The following is a 14772-nucleotide window of genomic DNA, read 5'->3' as shown; positions in this document are numbered from 1 at the left end:
GCCTGGGAGGGAGGCCGGGGTCTGCCCTGGAGCTGGCAGGGCCGCGGGCGCTGTGCGCTCAGCCCCCAAGTCCGTGATCCGACCCAGGCTTGCCCTCACACCCCTTGCCTTCTCTGGACACAGGGGTGGAAGGCGCAGGTGTTTGCAGTGGGTCTGTTTTCCCTTTTAGTTCTAGAACCCCACTCCTGGAAAGTTACTTTTTCTAATTGAACTGAATTCACCCAGAATTTAATTATGAAAAGTGTATGAGGAAGCGTATAGCAGTCCTGACCTTGCTGTCTGCTTCCTACTCATTGATTTATATGTGTGTGTTCATTCATTGAGACCAAGTCTCCATATGTTGCCCAGGCTGGCCTTGAGCTCATTGTGTAGATCCTCCTGCCTCAGCTTCCTGAGTACTGGGATTACAGGAGTATGCACCACGCCCCACTTTTTTATGTGTTTCAAATATGCCTTGTCTTTCGTTTTGTGAGACGGAACAGGAGCTTTCTTCTCCTGCTCCTGTCTTGCGGATGTGGCTCTCTGCCCTGTAGGGTGGTACCTGTGTCCTGGCCCCTTGTCCCCGGCCTGGGATCTTGAGGTGCAGGGATATTGTTGCACCAAGAGGCTGCAGTAAAAACGGCCGTCAGAGTCACCACTTATCTGTTGTGCTTTCCAGATAGTCCGAGCGACAAACTAGTGAGCGTCAAATTTGTTCAGGACACTTCCAAGTTCTGGTACAAGCCGGATATTTCGAGAGACCAAGGTACGTGGGGGGATGAGGGCCCCGTGGGTGGAAATCCACGGCCCTGGCCACAGTGTATCCCATGCCTCTTGTGGAGACACCAGGCCTTTAGTTCTCATGGAAAAGCCTGGCGCTCGGGGGTCAGTGAGAGGCAGGGGTACCCGGGTGCGAATGGCTGCACCGCCACTGGTGATGCTGCCCGTGGAGAACGAGAGGCTGACGGAGCGAGGCCCCTGTCACCGCTGTGCTCGCTGCCGGGTCCTGGGTCAGGGTGGGCGGTGCCTGTGTCTGGCTCCGGTGTGGACTACAGCTGGGGTGTGTACCCCACTGTGTTCTGCTGCCAGGCTCTTGAAGAATTTTAAGTCATTCGTTTTTACGGTTTCTCTTTGTTGTTTTTTTAATCAATACATAATAATGGTACATATTTATAGGGGCAGCATAGTAATGTCACGCATGTCTGCAGGCTTTTCCACTTTCCGGAACAGTGTGAAGTCACCTGTATATTTGAGCAGCTTCTCCCCCTCTCCCTCCCTCTCCTTCCCTCTCCCTCTCTATTAGAGATGAACCCAGAACCTTTGCCCTGCGCTAGATCCCTGGCCCTTTTTTGGTTTTTGCTTTGAGGCTGAGTCTCAAAGGGCCATGCTGAGCTCGCCACCCTCCTGCCTCAGTCTCCCAGAGGCTCACAGGTGTGCACTTGCCCCTGTGCCCAGCGATGTGCCCTTTAACCTGTGCGCGGGTGGACGACCCTCCCAGGTGTCCCCTCTGGTGCCTGCATCCATCACTGGGCAGGACTCACGTAGCTCCCTGCCCATTAATGGCTGCCGTCCCCAGCCCTGGAAATCTCTGGTGGTGTGGACCTGGGGGCCCCATAGTGACCCTGGGTGATGTGGGAAGGACAGGGGGCCCAGTCGGAATCCTTAGGAGATGAAAAGACCCCAGGCTGCTAGGTGGACTCCGGGAGGCGGGAGTGTCCCAGGGCCCAGCAAGCTGGCTCCGCTACTCTGTGACAGTCAGGGAATCCACCTCTGTCCTTGCCTCACATCCCATGAGCACCAGAGATGAACAGCGGGTGGCCGGGCAGTGCTATGGCCCGCTCCCTTGTTGGAATCCTGCCATCTGGTTATGTGCAGAACAGAAATTGCAAGAATGTGCGTTTCTTTCATGAGCTCAATGACACCATTGTCACTTTAACTGGGAGAGAAGGGAAAGGAAAGAAAGTGAAATGCCATGGCCTGGGAGGGCTCGTGTCTTCCTTGAATTGGGCTTTGTGGGAAGCTGCTTGTGGGGAACAGGGAAAGGGGACATTACTAGAACCTCTACAGGAAGTTCTGGTCTCCTGCGAGCCACCACAGCATGAGGCGAATTAACTTATTAGACAGAAAGATGGGAAAAGTGAGACTTGGAGGAGAAGCTGAGCTTTGGGCCTGACCCATGCTGCTCTGGGCACCACACCTTTATGCAGCCCATCAGGAGAAACAAATGTAACAGGTTTCTCAGACAGAGTTCAGTACATTGGTACATTGGGAGGAGCAAATGTAACAGACGGCTCAGGGGGCAGAAGAAGTCTTAGAAAAGTGAGGAACTCTGCAGATGAAGATTTGGGTCCTCCCAGGATGTCTCCAGGTGGTGTGGTCCTGCCCTGGGGCTCAGAGCACCTCGGGACCCTTGGAGTGTTAGCTGAGACCCGAGGCAAAGATGGAGTTAGCTCTGGACATGCCTGTAGCTGGCCCGTGGACAGGAAAACTAGACCCTAATCATAATTTTCCCCCCAAATTATGTAGAATTGCTCCCGTCACTGCTCACCCCGGGTGCCAGGGGCCCAGGGGCTGGGGTCCCATTCCGCCAGCTGGGGCGAGGAGGTGGGAGCGGGGCCACCGCTCCCCTGGCCCTTGGGAGGGGAGGTGCGCAGCACCAGGAGCAGTCACCCTCAGCATCCGTCAGCTTTCCTCGCTGTCGTGAGATACTATGGAGGTTTACTTGTAAATAAGAAAGATGTATTTTTGGCTTGTGGTTCCAGAGGTTCAAGTCTGAATCAAGGTTGGCCCGGGCTCTGGGCCCCTGGTGGAGATGCCTGCTATGCTGGGAGCAAACAAGCGTGTGGGACCCAGGAGCCCCTTCCTTCTAGCTCCGCCCAGTAACCTGCAGGCCTCCCGTCAGCCCCGTCCCTAAGGTGGCCACCCCTCCCTGGGGACCCTGTGCCCCTTTCAGGACAGTGGGCCTCTGGGTAGCAGTGCGGGTGTCCCACAGTGAGCGCCTGGGATCAAACGGGGCTGGGAGAAGAGGGTGGGCTCCCTCCACGTTCTTACTTGGCGCCCTAACCCTGAGGTGTGTGATGTGTAAAGGAGCAGGAGCTTAGTTTGACTCCATGTTCTGGAGGGTCCGGACCTGGATTTAAAATAACCCGGTGCAGAATGCCTGATCCCATCCTGGATTTCAGCATGGATTTGGGACTAGCCATATTGAAATCCTGGTAAGGTCTCCAGTAATGGTAACTCCCACCTTCTCCTGCTCTCCCTCCAGCCATCGCCATGTTGAAAGACAAAGAACCCGGGTCCTTTGTTGTACGGGACAGCCACTCCTTCCGGGGTGCCTATGGCCTGGCCATGAAGGTTGCCACCCCTCCTCCTTCTGTCCTGCAGCTGAACAAGAAAGGTGAGGTCGCCGGGGTCCTTCTGTTCAGCTCTCCCACGGAGGGTCTGTGGGGTTATGTTGATGCAAAGAACACAGTAGGTGACTTACAGCACCCTCACGGGTTTTCTTCTTAGTATCTATTATCTGAGGAATGTTTTCCTAAGTACTCACCTTGTTCAAGAGAGAACGTTATTTATGAATTTGTTTTCTGAATTTTGAATAGTGCATCGGTCAGCTTTCCTGTTGCTGAGACACAGTGCCTGACACCTGTCCCCTTAAAGGAGGAGAGGTTTAACGTGGCTCACGGTTCTAGGAGATTCAGTCCATGGTCAGCTGGCTCTAAGGCAGGAACAGCATGGCAGAAAGGCATAGCCGGAGAGCGCAGCATGGAAACAGCACTGGAGAGGAAGGAGCCAGGGACAGATGTAGACCCATGGTCACACCTGCCAGACACACCCCAAGGCTTGCTCTAACTGTTCTCTGGGCAGATCCCGAAGCCAGTCAAGTTGGCAGGATCAAACTTCACTTTCACAAATAATAGGCAATTATCGCACTGTGCAGAAGTAAAAAAGACAAACAAGAAATCCCCTTGGGTTCCTCTCTTCTGCTTTCAGTCCGGGGCACCTCGCTATCCACTCTTCTCCTTTCAGTAACCGTGTGCAATACACATTTGTGTGTCTGCATTGATTGTGTGCCCCAGTGCAGACACGTGTGCATCCTCCCTTTTTCTTACATCAAAAGTGGCATTTTATATGCACTACTCTTTCGTTTTTGTTTTTTGCGGTACTGGAGATTGAACCCAGAGAGCAGAGCTAGTGAGCTTATGAAGAAGGGAGGTTTGACTTGTGGTTTCTGAGCGTTCGGTCCCTGCACAACATGGTGGGAATGAGCGGTAGAGCAAAGGGTTCACCTGGCCGCAAAGTGAGGCACAGAGGAAGAGAAAGGAGCTGGGGTTCTGCTCTTCCCTTCGAGGGTGCACCTACCTTGACCGAAAGATGCTGTACTAGGCCCTACCTCCTGAGGTTCCGTGACCCGCTCCCCGAGCCAAGCTGAGGACTTGACCATCACTTTGGGTTCCTGTGGGGATATTTTAGATCCAAACAGTAGCAGGTGGGGCGAGATCAGAATAAGCAGATTTTGAAATCTCTGTATTTAAAGAAATATGAGACCCTTGCTTGGATCCCCACGTCCCATGTCTACCAGAGAGGTTGAAACCCCTGCTTGAAGCTTCCTGGAGAAAGTGGACCTGGAGTCCTAAGGTTTGGTGGCAAGAGGGCCAGCCCCAGGCCTGGCCGAGGCGTCCCCAGGCAATGCAGTGGTCTTCTCTTGGCAGGAGAAGTGGTGTGAGAGGAAGAGGTGGAGTGGGGTGGGAGGGCCCCAGGGCTGCATCAGCAGAGCCCAGACCCGTGGATACAGAGAGTTCTTCAAGGGAGGGGGGCAGAGGTTTGTGCAATACCAGAGATTGAAAAGGGGGCTCCTAGAGCACCCCAAATTCTAGATTGAAAACTAGCTGTCTTATTACTTTCTTGTTGTTGGAACAAAATACCCAACACTTGCAATTTAAGGGAGGAGAGGTTCATTGGGCTCCTGTATTCGGTGGGTTCATTGCATGGTCAGTGGGCTGAAAGACAAAAACCTCACGGCAGAAGGGCCTGGTGGAGGAGAGCTGCTCCCCCGATGCCGGCTGGGAAGCGGAAGGAGCAGAGGAGCTGGGGACAAAGACAGACCCTTCCAGGTCACATCCCAGGGACCACCTCCAACCTTGCCTGTCTTAGTGACTTTCCTCATCGCTGAGACAAAATAACCTGACATCCAAACTGAAGGAGGAAAGGTTTATTCAGCTCACAGTTGGTAGAGGTTTCAGTCTGTAATTGACTGGCTCCAAGGCAGCGTGGCGTGGCAGGCAGGCCTTGCAGAGGAGAAAGAGTCCGTGGCAGCCAGAAGGTAGCAGAAGCAACAAGGGACCTTCACAGTGTCTTCCTGCCCTTGTATGTTACCCAGACCACTTAGGGTGAGTAGCACTCGCATCCCCCATCCTGGCGCCCTTGATCCTGACATTGCTCCGTGCATCGATCCCAGCATCACACTCTCTAGATCCAGCCACCTCTGAAAAAGCCCTGCCTATGACCGCATGAGGCTTTGAGGGGACATCAAGACACAAGGTATAGCAATGTCACATCTCCTAACAGCACATTCAGCCTTGAACTCAACCATGGATGAATCCACCGATGGGTGCAGCGCCCCACGATCCCTTTCCCTTCCCAACGCCCTGCCGGTGAACGTCGGAGTTCTGAGGACACCCAGCTTCATCTGCAAATGGATTGCAGCAGGAGACGTCTCAGGACAGGAACATTGGGATTGAGAGCAGATAGGGGGACGCGGTGGGGCTGGCACGGGGGCAGCCGCTCAGCCTTCTTCTGCTGGGCCCCTCGATTCCCGCCGAGTGTGTTAAAGTGAGGCCAGAAGAATCTTTCTTCTTCACGCACTGACTTGTTGGGAAGTACAGATGTGGCGAGTGACACTCGTGCTCTCCCAGCGAGCATCCTGCTTCTGGCAAGATGCTGGGCTCCATCCGGAGATGCGGGTGACAAGTAGAGCATGCGAGAGTAGCAGGTGTCAGGAAGCCCCACCCTGGGCGTGTCCTGGGGGAATCACACCCAGCCCCTGGATTTCACATGGCCCACGGAGGAATCTGGAGGGAAGGGTTTGCCAAGCTAGTGACTCTCGGTGAGCGAGTCTCCGTACCAGCTCGGGCCCCCTGAGATGGGCCAGCTGTCGTGTCGGGCACTGCTCTCCAGGAAGCCTGGCCGGGACCATCTCCCACTTCCCATGGGTGGCAGAGCCTTCCCGGAAGGAAGGAAGCGTCCCCCACTTCCGCCGCCAGCCTCATGGGATCCGGTGGTCCCTGCAGCAGCTGAGACTTATTTTGTTCACGTCTGTCCCTGTTGACAAACCTCATCTGGGAACTGCTACAGATCGAGTATCCCTTGTTCAGGGTGCTCGGGACCACAGGCGTTGCAGAGTTTGGGTTTTCTCTTTCAAAGTTTGGATTCTCTGTAGGTGAACGATGACATCTCTTGGGGGTGGGACCCAGGTCTAAACTCGGAACTTGGTCAGATCTCATACACACTTTATGTACATGGCCTGAAGGCCATTTGATGCCTTTTGTTTGTTTCTGGAAACCGGGTCTCACTATGCAGTTCTGGCTGGCCTAGAACCGGCAGTGATCCTCCTCAGCCTCAGCCCCCCGAGTGCTGGGATTACAGGTGTGCGCCGCCATGCCTGGTGTTTGCTCTCCTTTTACAAACTGGTTTTTCTTCCTTTGTGTTGCTCCGTACCTCACCAGGAGATCTGTCCAATGAGCTTGTCCGGCACTTCCTCATTGAGTGCACCCCGAAGGGCGTCCGGTTGAAAGGGTGCTCCAACGAACCGTACTTTGGTGAGTCTTCGGCAAGTCCCTCCCCACCGATTCTGGGTCCCTGTGTTCACTCTGCAGCCACCCTGAGACCTGAGACCTGGCTGTCGAGGTGGTCAGCTTGTGTTTCAGGTCTGAGGTCCCTGGCTGTGAGGTCTTGTGTCTGGGACAGAGTAGATGTGCGCTCACTCTGCAAAGCAGGGCACACACAGCCCGTGACAGGCGACATGGCTGTCAGTGGGGCACTGTCCCGGCCTCGCAGGTGCCTGTAGATGGGTGGCATGGGTGGTGCAAGGTGGGGTTGCCTTGATCTCGGCCCCCTGGTTTTAGATCCTGCAAATTTGCCCGGTTTCTTCTTTGAACTCGGGTAGTGACTTGTCTGTGCTAGTAGCCCACTGGGGTTCCTACCACTTACCCCTTGGCGGTCTTTTCTTTCTGCTTTACCAGCGATTGAACCCAGAGCCTTCTGGCTGAGCTATATCCCCAGTCTTTCTAGTTTTGAGACAAGCTCATGCTAAGTTGTTAAGTAGTCCATGCTGAACTCAAACTTGCAATCCTCCTGCCTCAGCCTCCCAGAGCGCCGGGTGATGAGAGGTGTGGGCCCCCACATCCAGCCTATTTAGCTGTCTTACAGGACCTGTCTCATCTCTGAGGTTCTGGGCTGTGTCTCCCACAGCCCGCCACGTGGGTAACTGAGTGAGAGTGAGGGACTCAGCTGTGGCAGTGACTCATTTCAGCGGGGCAGTGGGGTGCCGCTCACTGGCTTCTGTCCCACAGGGAGCCTGACGGCCTTGGTGTGCCAGCACTCCATCACGCCCCTGGCCTTGCCCTGCAAGCTGCTCATTCCGGAGAAAGGTACGGGCTGGGTGGGGTCAGGCGCTCTGACGGGGCCCTTTCTCCTGGAGCACTCTGGACAGGGGAGGCGGAAGAGTTGAGCTGAGTCCCGGAGGGGCACAGGCCCCGCCACAGCCGGACGCTCCTGGACAGCTGCCCGCTGTGGCCTGCGGAGAGCAGAGATCTGCAGTTTAAAAACACATGGTGCTCAAGGCCATTTCCCTGTAGCTTTTACGATTCTACAAAACAGGCAAAATGTTGATCGTGTTGATCTGAGGTGACGGGGAAACATTTCCCAGGTATTATGTCTGTTTGGGGATAGCCACAACGAGAATCTGTTTAAAGGTAACAGCTGCAGAGTAACCGAAGAACTGGTCCTTGGTCCTGGCTTTCTTACGCGGGCTCAGTTATACACAGATGCTTTTCCTAGGAAGATTTTCAATAAAACGCAGCTAGCTGGGATTTACCTTTTCAGTTTTCACGGTTCATGTGAATGAACTCAGGGATCAGAATGACATTTGTTGAGCTGAGCCATCCCTGACTCTGGGGTGTGACGGACTCAGTGGGCTGGGTCATTGTCCTCGAGAGAAAAATCTCAGCTCTGCAGGACCAGCCGCATGTCAGCGTCTGGGAATTCTGTCCTCAAACTGCCGGCCTTGCTGGGAGCAGCATTCATCACCGAGCTTTCTCATCCCTTCCTGCAGATCCGCTGGAAGAAACGGCAGAGCCCTCTCCCCACACGGCTGCCAACTCTGCTGCCGAGCTGCTGAAGCAGGGTGCAGGTTGGTCTCCACGGCCTGGGTTCGGGACAGGATGCGGTTCGGTGCCCCCATGTCCTCCTGCACTTCCGGCCCCCAGCTTCCTTCTCGTCCTCGGGCTGGGAAGGAAGTTGCCCTCTACAGACGCTTGCAGGGTTGGGTGGGGTGCAGTTGCCGGTGCCAGGGCTGGGGCATCCGTCTCTGGCTGCAGATGCCGGTCTGACTTGAACAAGACCAAAGTCGGGGATGGACGTGAAGTCCAAGGCAGGATGTGGTGACGCGCCTGGCCACTCAGGCACTGCCCGGCGTGAGTCAGCGTGCGGACCCACAGTGGCCCGGTGCCCACGCTCAGAAGACCGGGCCCCGAGTGTGGGGCGTTTTATTAATAGACTGCTCTTGAGAGTGGTGACACGTACAGCAAGACAGAGAGAGGGCGGTCAGGAGACGTCCTTGGGGACACAGCGGGCCCTGGCGGGGCGTTTGTATAGTGTGAGCCACCTGACGCCAGCCGACCGCACCGCAGCTTTGATGGCTCGTTTGTTTTGAGCGCAGGATCGCATTCCACAGTCTAGGTTTATTTATCCATGCACCGACAGGAGGGCTTGACAGGAGGGCTTCGGGGCTGCAACTCACCTGTGGGAGTTAGGCTTTCTGCAGACAGTTCCCGGTCCTGTGGGCGGGCTCGGCGCAGCCTGACGGTGGGATTGGGTGGCAGGAGCAGGCTTGGTTGTGTAAGAAACCACAAAACTGGCTTCTTCCGAAGCGAAGCGGCTGCTGCCCACCAGCTGGCGGCCCCTGGTCCCTCTTGGGTGAGCCCTGTTTCTGTTCTCCCTGCGCCCCTGCCGTGGGGGTGGCTCTCTTCCTTCTGCTGTGCAATGGCGCTCCTCCCGTCCTTTTGTCCGGTAGTTTTCTTGTTGATTTTGAACTCCACTGCATATGTGGATAACCGTCTTTTACCTGATTGGTGTTTTGCCACGATCGCCTCCTGGCCTATGGCTAATCTTTTCATTCTTTGACGGTGTCTCTTGAAGAGCAGAAATTTTTTAATTTTAATAAAACCCAGTTTCGGTGTCTCGCCTGAAATGTCATCACCAGACCCCAGCTCATCCAGGTTTTCATTTTTGTTTTCTGCAAGGACTTTAACAGCTTTATGTTTTACATGTAAGAAGCCTCTAGTGGTTTGTTTTTCTCAAGGATTTTAGGTCTGGGTGTTAATGTGAGTCAATTTCGGGGCTCTATACTTTGTTCCGTTGATATTTGTTTTGTTTTGTTTTCTTAGGTATCACTGTCTTTTTACTGTAACTTTATGGTTGGTGGTTGTGTCTCCTCTGCAGCTGTTTTCAGAATCATGTTGGGTCTTCTGCTTTTCCATATACAGTTTAGAATCAGTTTGTCAGTATCTGTCAAATAACCTGCTAAGCTTTGAGCCATGGGTGCTGGTGCACACCTGTAATTCCAGTTTCCAGGAGGCCGAGGCAGGAGGATCACAGAGTTGGAGGCCAGCCTGGGCTGCTTAGTGAGCTCAAGGCCACCCTGGACTACATAGTGAAACTTTTGTCTCAAAACAAAACAAAATTTGCTCAGATTTTGACTAGGATTGCCCTGAACATGTAGAGGGAAGTGGGAAAAGCAGACGTCCAGACAGTTTCGCGTCTTCTTCCTGTCCACGCACTTCAGTGACACGCCCCTTGACTTAGTTCTCTGCTGTCTTTCATCAGAGGTTTGTGGTTTTCCTCACACAGACCTTATGTGCATCTTGTTACACTTCTGACGTAATTTGGGGATGCTTAATGTAAGTGATGCTGTGTTTTAATTTCAAGTCCTCCTTGTTAAGTGCCGGGTGTCCAGGGAAACAGTCGCCTTCTGTGTATTAATGTTGTACCCAGCAACCTTGCAAGTGCCAGTTCTTCCAGGCGGTGGGTGCAGATCCAGCGGCCCCTGTTTTAGAGGGTTGTGAAGGGGTCCAGGAGACGCACTGTCAGGACACGGCTGGAGGAGACACTGGGTCTTTCCGGTTTTGAAACCTGATTTCTTTGCATGGACAACGTCTCCTACGAGGCAGATTTCTCCCGGCAGAAATGTCGGAGTGGGAATTGCTGGTGCTGGTGGGGTTTGGATGAGAAATACTCCCGCTTTGTACCGCGAAATACTTTATAGCTGTAATCAACCACGAAGGCCTATGGCATAGGGAGACGTTTTCTTTGGTCCCTGCTGCAGGGGTCGCCGTCTGTGGCCGACGTGGGAGGACAGAGGGTGCGGTAGGCATGCTCCCCGGGGGCGGCCTGAGCTTGTGGCTGTGCTTGTGAGTTTTAGAGTCTGTCACTGTTGGTTAGAAAGCGGGGAGGACTCGGCGACACCCCCACAGTTCTCCCTGCCCCCCGCCCAGCACCCCCGAGTAGCTGCTCTGCCCCTGGGGGGCCCAGCCTTGCTGTCGTCTCCAGGAGCCTGAACTTGGGGCCGGCTGTTCCCCCCCCAATGCTCCCCAGTGCCCCAGGGCGGCACCGAAGCCACCTCCCTCTGCCGGCTGTGTTTCAGTTTAATACGCTCAGCACAGCGGCTCACACTCACTCCTTCTTGTTCAGCATTCACCCAGTGAGTGTTGACTTACTGAGTGAGTAAGCAAAGCAGTCATGATGAGGAACCTCTGTGGCCTTGGTTTCCGAGATGAAAGCTTTCTCTCTCCTGCTTCGTTGTCAGGGACCTTTTTCCTCTTCTTAAAATGGTGCATGATTAAGTCTTGCTTTTATTTTTATTTTTTTTCAGTACTGGGGATTGAACCCAGGGCCTTGGCAGTGAGCCACATCCCCAGCCCTTTTCACTAAGTTGCCGGGTTGCCCAGGCTGGGCTCATACCTGGCAATCCTCCTGCCTCAGCCTTCCAGAGGGCTGGCATTGCACCCCCACACCCAGTTTAAACATTTTACTTTTCGTTTTTAAAGTAAGTGAGGCTCCTCAGATCTCAGACTTTGTTCAGAACCTATGTGTAGTCTTAGGTAAGTGGTCACTCGGGTAGGAAGTGTGCGTTGTAATTGCTTTGACCTTCAAGGCCTCTGTGTCCATGAAGGACACAAGAACCCAGGGCGGCGGTGGCGGGTGAGGAGCCGGGCTCCCCGTGCCTGTCCGGGGCGTGAGCTGTGGTTGTGTAAAACGGGAGCAAGGGTGCGCTTGGGTCCAGGTACAGAGCTATGCCGATTGCCGATTACCAAAAGTGGGCTTCGGTTCCTAAACGGAATTTCATCTGTGGCCCGATTCACTCAGATCCTAGGCTCCTGGACACTCGGAGGCCCAGGGAATCACCGTGTGCAGCGTCGTGCCTGGTGCAGATTTTGAGACTCAGAAATAACAGAGCCAGAAGCTCACAGAGCTGGGAATAAACGCCTAATTGTGTGCTGCTCAGTCCCTTTTGTGGGATACAGAGGCTTTTATGATTTTGTTCTGGTCTCTAAAACAATTTCTGCTTGTGCTTAGGCCCTCCCTTCTTAATTGTTCCTCGTCTCGGCGGAGGAATGTAGGGTAATCCGGAAAGAAAGGGCTTTGCCCAGAAGTCTCCGTTTCTTGTAAATATCACAGTTGTGTTTTTAATCTTAGCCTTCTGTGAGTACGGTTTCTTGACAAAAGTTGCATGTGCTTTGTAATTTTAAAAAAGGGAAACAGAAAAGAAAAATGATGTTGTCTTTGAGCGATTACCCTGAACCACTGCTGCCCATGGGACTTGGGGTCCTGCACACACGCCAATGTTTTATGTCCCCTGTGTATGCTTTGCATAATGAGTTCTGTGCTTTTTACAAACACTCCGCAGGCCGTGTCTCTCAGAGACTTCAGGTCTTTACAGCCATCTGCCTGGGCTGCCTCTGATTTTCCAGTACCAAGCCAGGCTCGGAGGATTTTGTTCTTTTCCCGAATGCTGGGCTGGTGCCCGAGGAGGGATTCATGGATGTGGCCCAAGACGCTGCTTTCCCAGGGTAGCCGTGGGCTGGGCATGCACATCTCCCTCTTCAGGGCCCACAGAGCAGCTGTGGTGGCACCGGGCGGTCCTGGCCAGGCTCGGAGGGGCAGCTGAGAGTCCTGTGCTGGGAAAGAGCCCCCACCCACCAGCATCCCGCTGGCCCGGGAGACCTGACAGAAGCCTTGAGGGGCCCTGCAAAGTGGGGGTGCAGCAGCTTGTGGTCCCTTGGGATGCCCACCCCCATTGTGCCTCTCGGGGTCCCCTGGAGAGCTGCTGTGCGTTTCCTTCCTGCTGGGCAGGCAGGGGCAGGCAGAGGTATGCGAGCTTTTCATCGTCCAGCACCGACAGCCTCCACTCTGTCCAGTTCCCTGCTCACCTCGTGCTGAGTCATTTTCCGGATTGCCACCTGCTGGTTGCTTGGGTCCTGCTGAGGGGACGCAGTTCACCCTTCCCTCCTCTCGAGTGATCTCTCCACTGCCACCTGTATGTGTGGGGACGTCACCCAGTGCAGGCCGCTTCTCCCCGTGGTTGTGGGAACTTCGGAGACTCCCCAGAAGTGGGGCCTCCAGGTTACTTCCAGCTTTTTGAGACTGTTCTGTTTTGTTTTCTGAAACAGGCCCTTATTGTGTAGTTCAGGCTGACCTTGTGCTAAGTAGCCCAGGTTGGCCCCAAACAGGAGGGATCCTCCCGCCACAGCCTCCTGAGTGCTGGGGTTACAGGTGTGCCCCACCACGCCCACCTGGCTCTGTTTCAGTACTTATAGGAGGCAATATCAAGCTGTTTAGTGATAGTAAAAGTAAAGTCAACCAGAGTTTATGGAGGGAAGTCAGAAAACCAGGTGAAACCCTGTGTGTATTGCAAGTTCAGGATTCCATCCTCGGTGTCACCTCCCAGATCAGGGTTTTTTCTGGATAACTCGGCAATGCAGCCCCCCACCCCTGTCTTCCTTCTCCATCCTGGTTACTCCGCGAGCTCATTGAAGAGCAGCAAGTTTCCAGACCCCCCCCCAGAACATCTTAGACTTCACAGATGAGTACTTGGGAGGCCGAGACAGGAGGATCTCTGCCAGTTTGAGGCCAGCTTGGGCTACATCGCGAGATGCTGTCTCAGACAGACAAGGGAGTGTGTGCACAGGCAGAGAGCTGTGTCCCCGTTGGCAAGACTGACCGCGCCCTTGCCGCCCTCAGCCTGCAACGTGTGGTACCTGAACTCCGTGGAGATGGAATCGCTGACTGGCCACCAGGCGGTGCAGAAGGCGCTGAGCCTGACGCTGCTGCAGGAGCCGCCACCTCTGTCCACCGTGGTCCACTTCAAGGTGTCAGCCCAGGGCATCACGCTGACAGACAATCAGAGGAAGTGAGTGTGGCCGGGTCAGCAGAAGTCACCCAGCATTGTCTTGCTGGGCAGGCGGGTCCCGGGGGCGCCCCCTTCAGGGTGGCGAAGGGACTGCAGCTTGAGGTGTGCGAGCCAGGAGGCTCTTCTGGGCCTGTTTCCTGCCCTTCTCCTGCCCCGCCAGGCCCTTAGGGAACATTCTGTTTTTTTGTTTTTTGTTTTTTGTTTTTTCCTTTTTGGCACCAGGGATTGAGTACCAAGGTCTTTGCACTGAGCTATATTCCCCAGTGCCCCCCTTCCCCCTTTTTTTGGTACGGGGATCAAACTCAGGACCTTAACACTTGCCAGGCAAGAAGTGGAACCACTGAGCTAAATCCCTGGCCTGCCAATCCTTTTTGTTTTTAATTTTTATTTCGATACAAAAATCTTCTCTTAAGTTTCCCTGGTGGAGGGGGCTCAAACTTTCGATCCTCCTGCCTCGGCCTCCCAGAGTGTTGGGATTACAGGCCTGCACCTCGGTGCCGAAGTCTTTAGGTTCCTTGAGCCTGTGCCGCCTTCCCTGGGCTGAGAGTTCATTTCCTAGAGCAGTTCTGTCTGCTTCATGTCCTTTCTAAGGATGGGGTCAGACTGCTTTCTTTCTACTCCGTGAGGCTTCACGGGGGTCGGGGTCTGGCCCAGGGCACCCAGCCCACACCCCAGTGACCCGCTCTCCCTGGTGTCTGCAGGCTCTTCTTCCGGAGGCATTACCCTGTGAGCAGCGTGATTTTCTGTGCCTTGGACCCTGAGGACAGGAAGTAAGAAATCCACACTTGCCCTGAGCATTTGCGTGGGACTCTTGATTTGCAGAATTAACTCTTTTCTCTTTAATCCCTAAGGTGGATCAAAGACGGCCCCTCCTGCCGGTAAGTGGCCAGTGCCCCTTGAACTCTACATATAATCTTAGTCTGAAGTGGGATTCTGCTCACGTTTCAGGGAGGATCCCTGCAGAACCGACTCGGTCTGTCAGTGGGTTGTTTGCTTGTTTTTTGTTTTGAGACAGGGTCTCACTATAGTTGAGACTGACCTGGAACTCACTATATAGCCCAGACTGGTCTCAAACTCACAGTGATCCTCCTGCCTCAGCCTCCCGAGTG

General features: G+C 54.3%; 1 protein-coding gene across 1 annotated transcript; it reads left to right on the top strand.

Annotated features, from left to right (window-relative positions):
* The first annotated feature begins 584 nt into the window (after nucleotides 1-584).
* Nucleotides 585-14584, top strand: LOC104869485 (tensin-3-like). Its single transcript, XM_010634765.2, has 8 exons — nucleotides 585-745; nucleotides 3245-3376; nucleotides 6702-6794; nucleotides 7548-7625; nucleotides 8309-8386; nucleotides 13495-13663; nucleotides 14365-14433; nucleotides 14515-14584. The coding sequence occupies exons 2-8, from the start codon at nucleotides 3253-3255 to the stop codon at nucleotides 14543-14545; spliced, it is 642 nt and encodes a 213-aa protein (XP_010633067.2). The 5' UTR covers nucleotides 585-745; nucleotides 3245-3252; the 3' UTR covers nucleotides 14546-14584.
* The last annotated feature ends 188 nt before the right edge of the window (nucleotides 14585-14772 follow it).

The sequence above is a fragment of the Fukomys damarensis genome, unplaced genomic scaffold, assembly GCF_012274545.1.
Source record: "Fukomys damarensis isolate Sample0158 unplaced genomic scaffold, DMR_v1.0_HiC HiC_scaffold_30446, whole genome shotgun sequence".
In the NCBI taxonomy this organism is placed as follows: domain Eukaryota; kingdom Metazoa; phylum Chordata; class Mammalia; order Rodentia; family Bathyergidae; genus Fukomys; species Fukomys damarensis.
The sequence above is the reverse complement of the archived record's forward strand: the minus strand, read 5'-3'. Positions and strand labels throughout refer to the sequence as shown.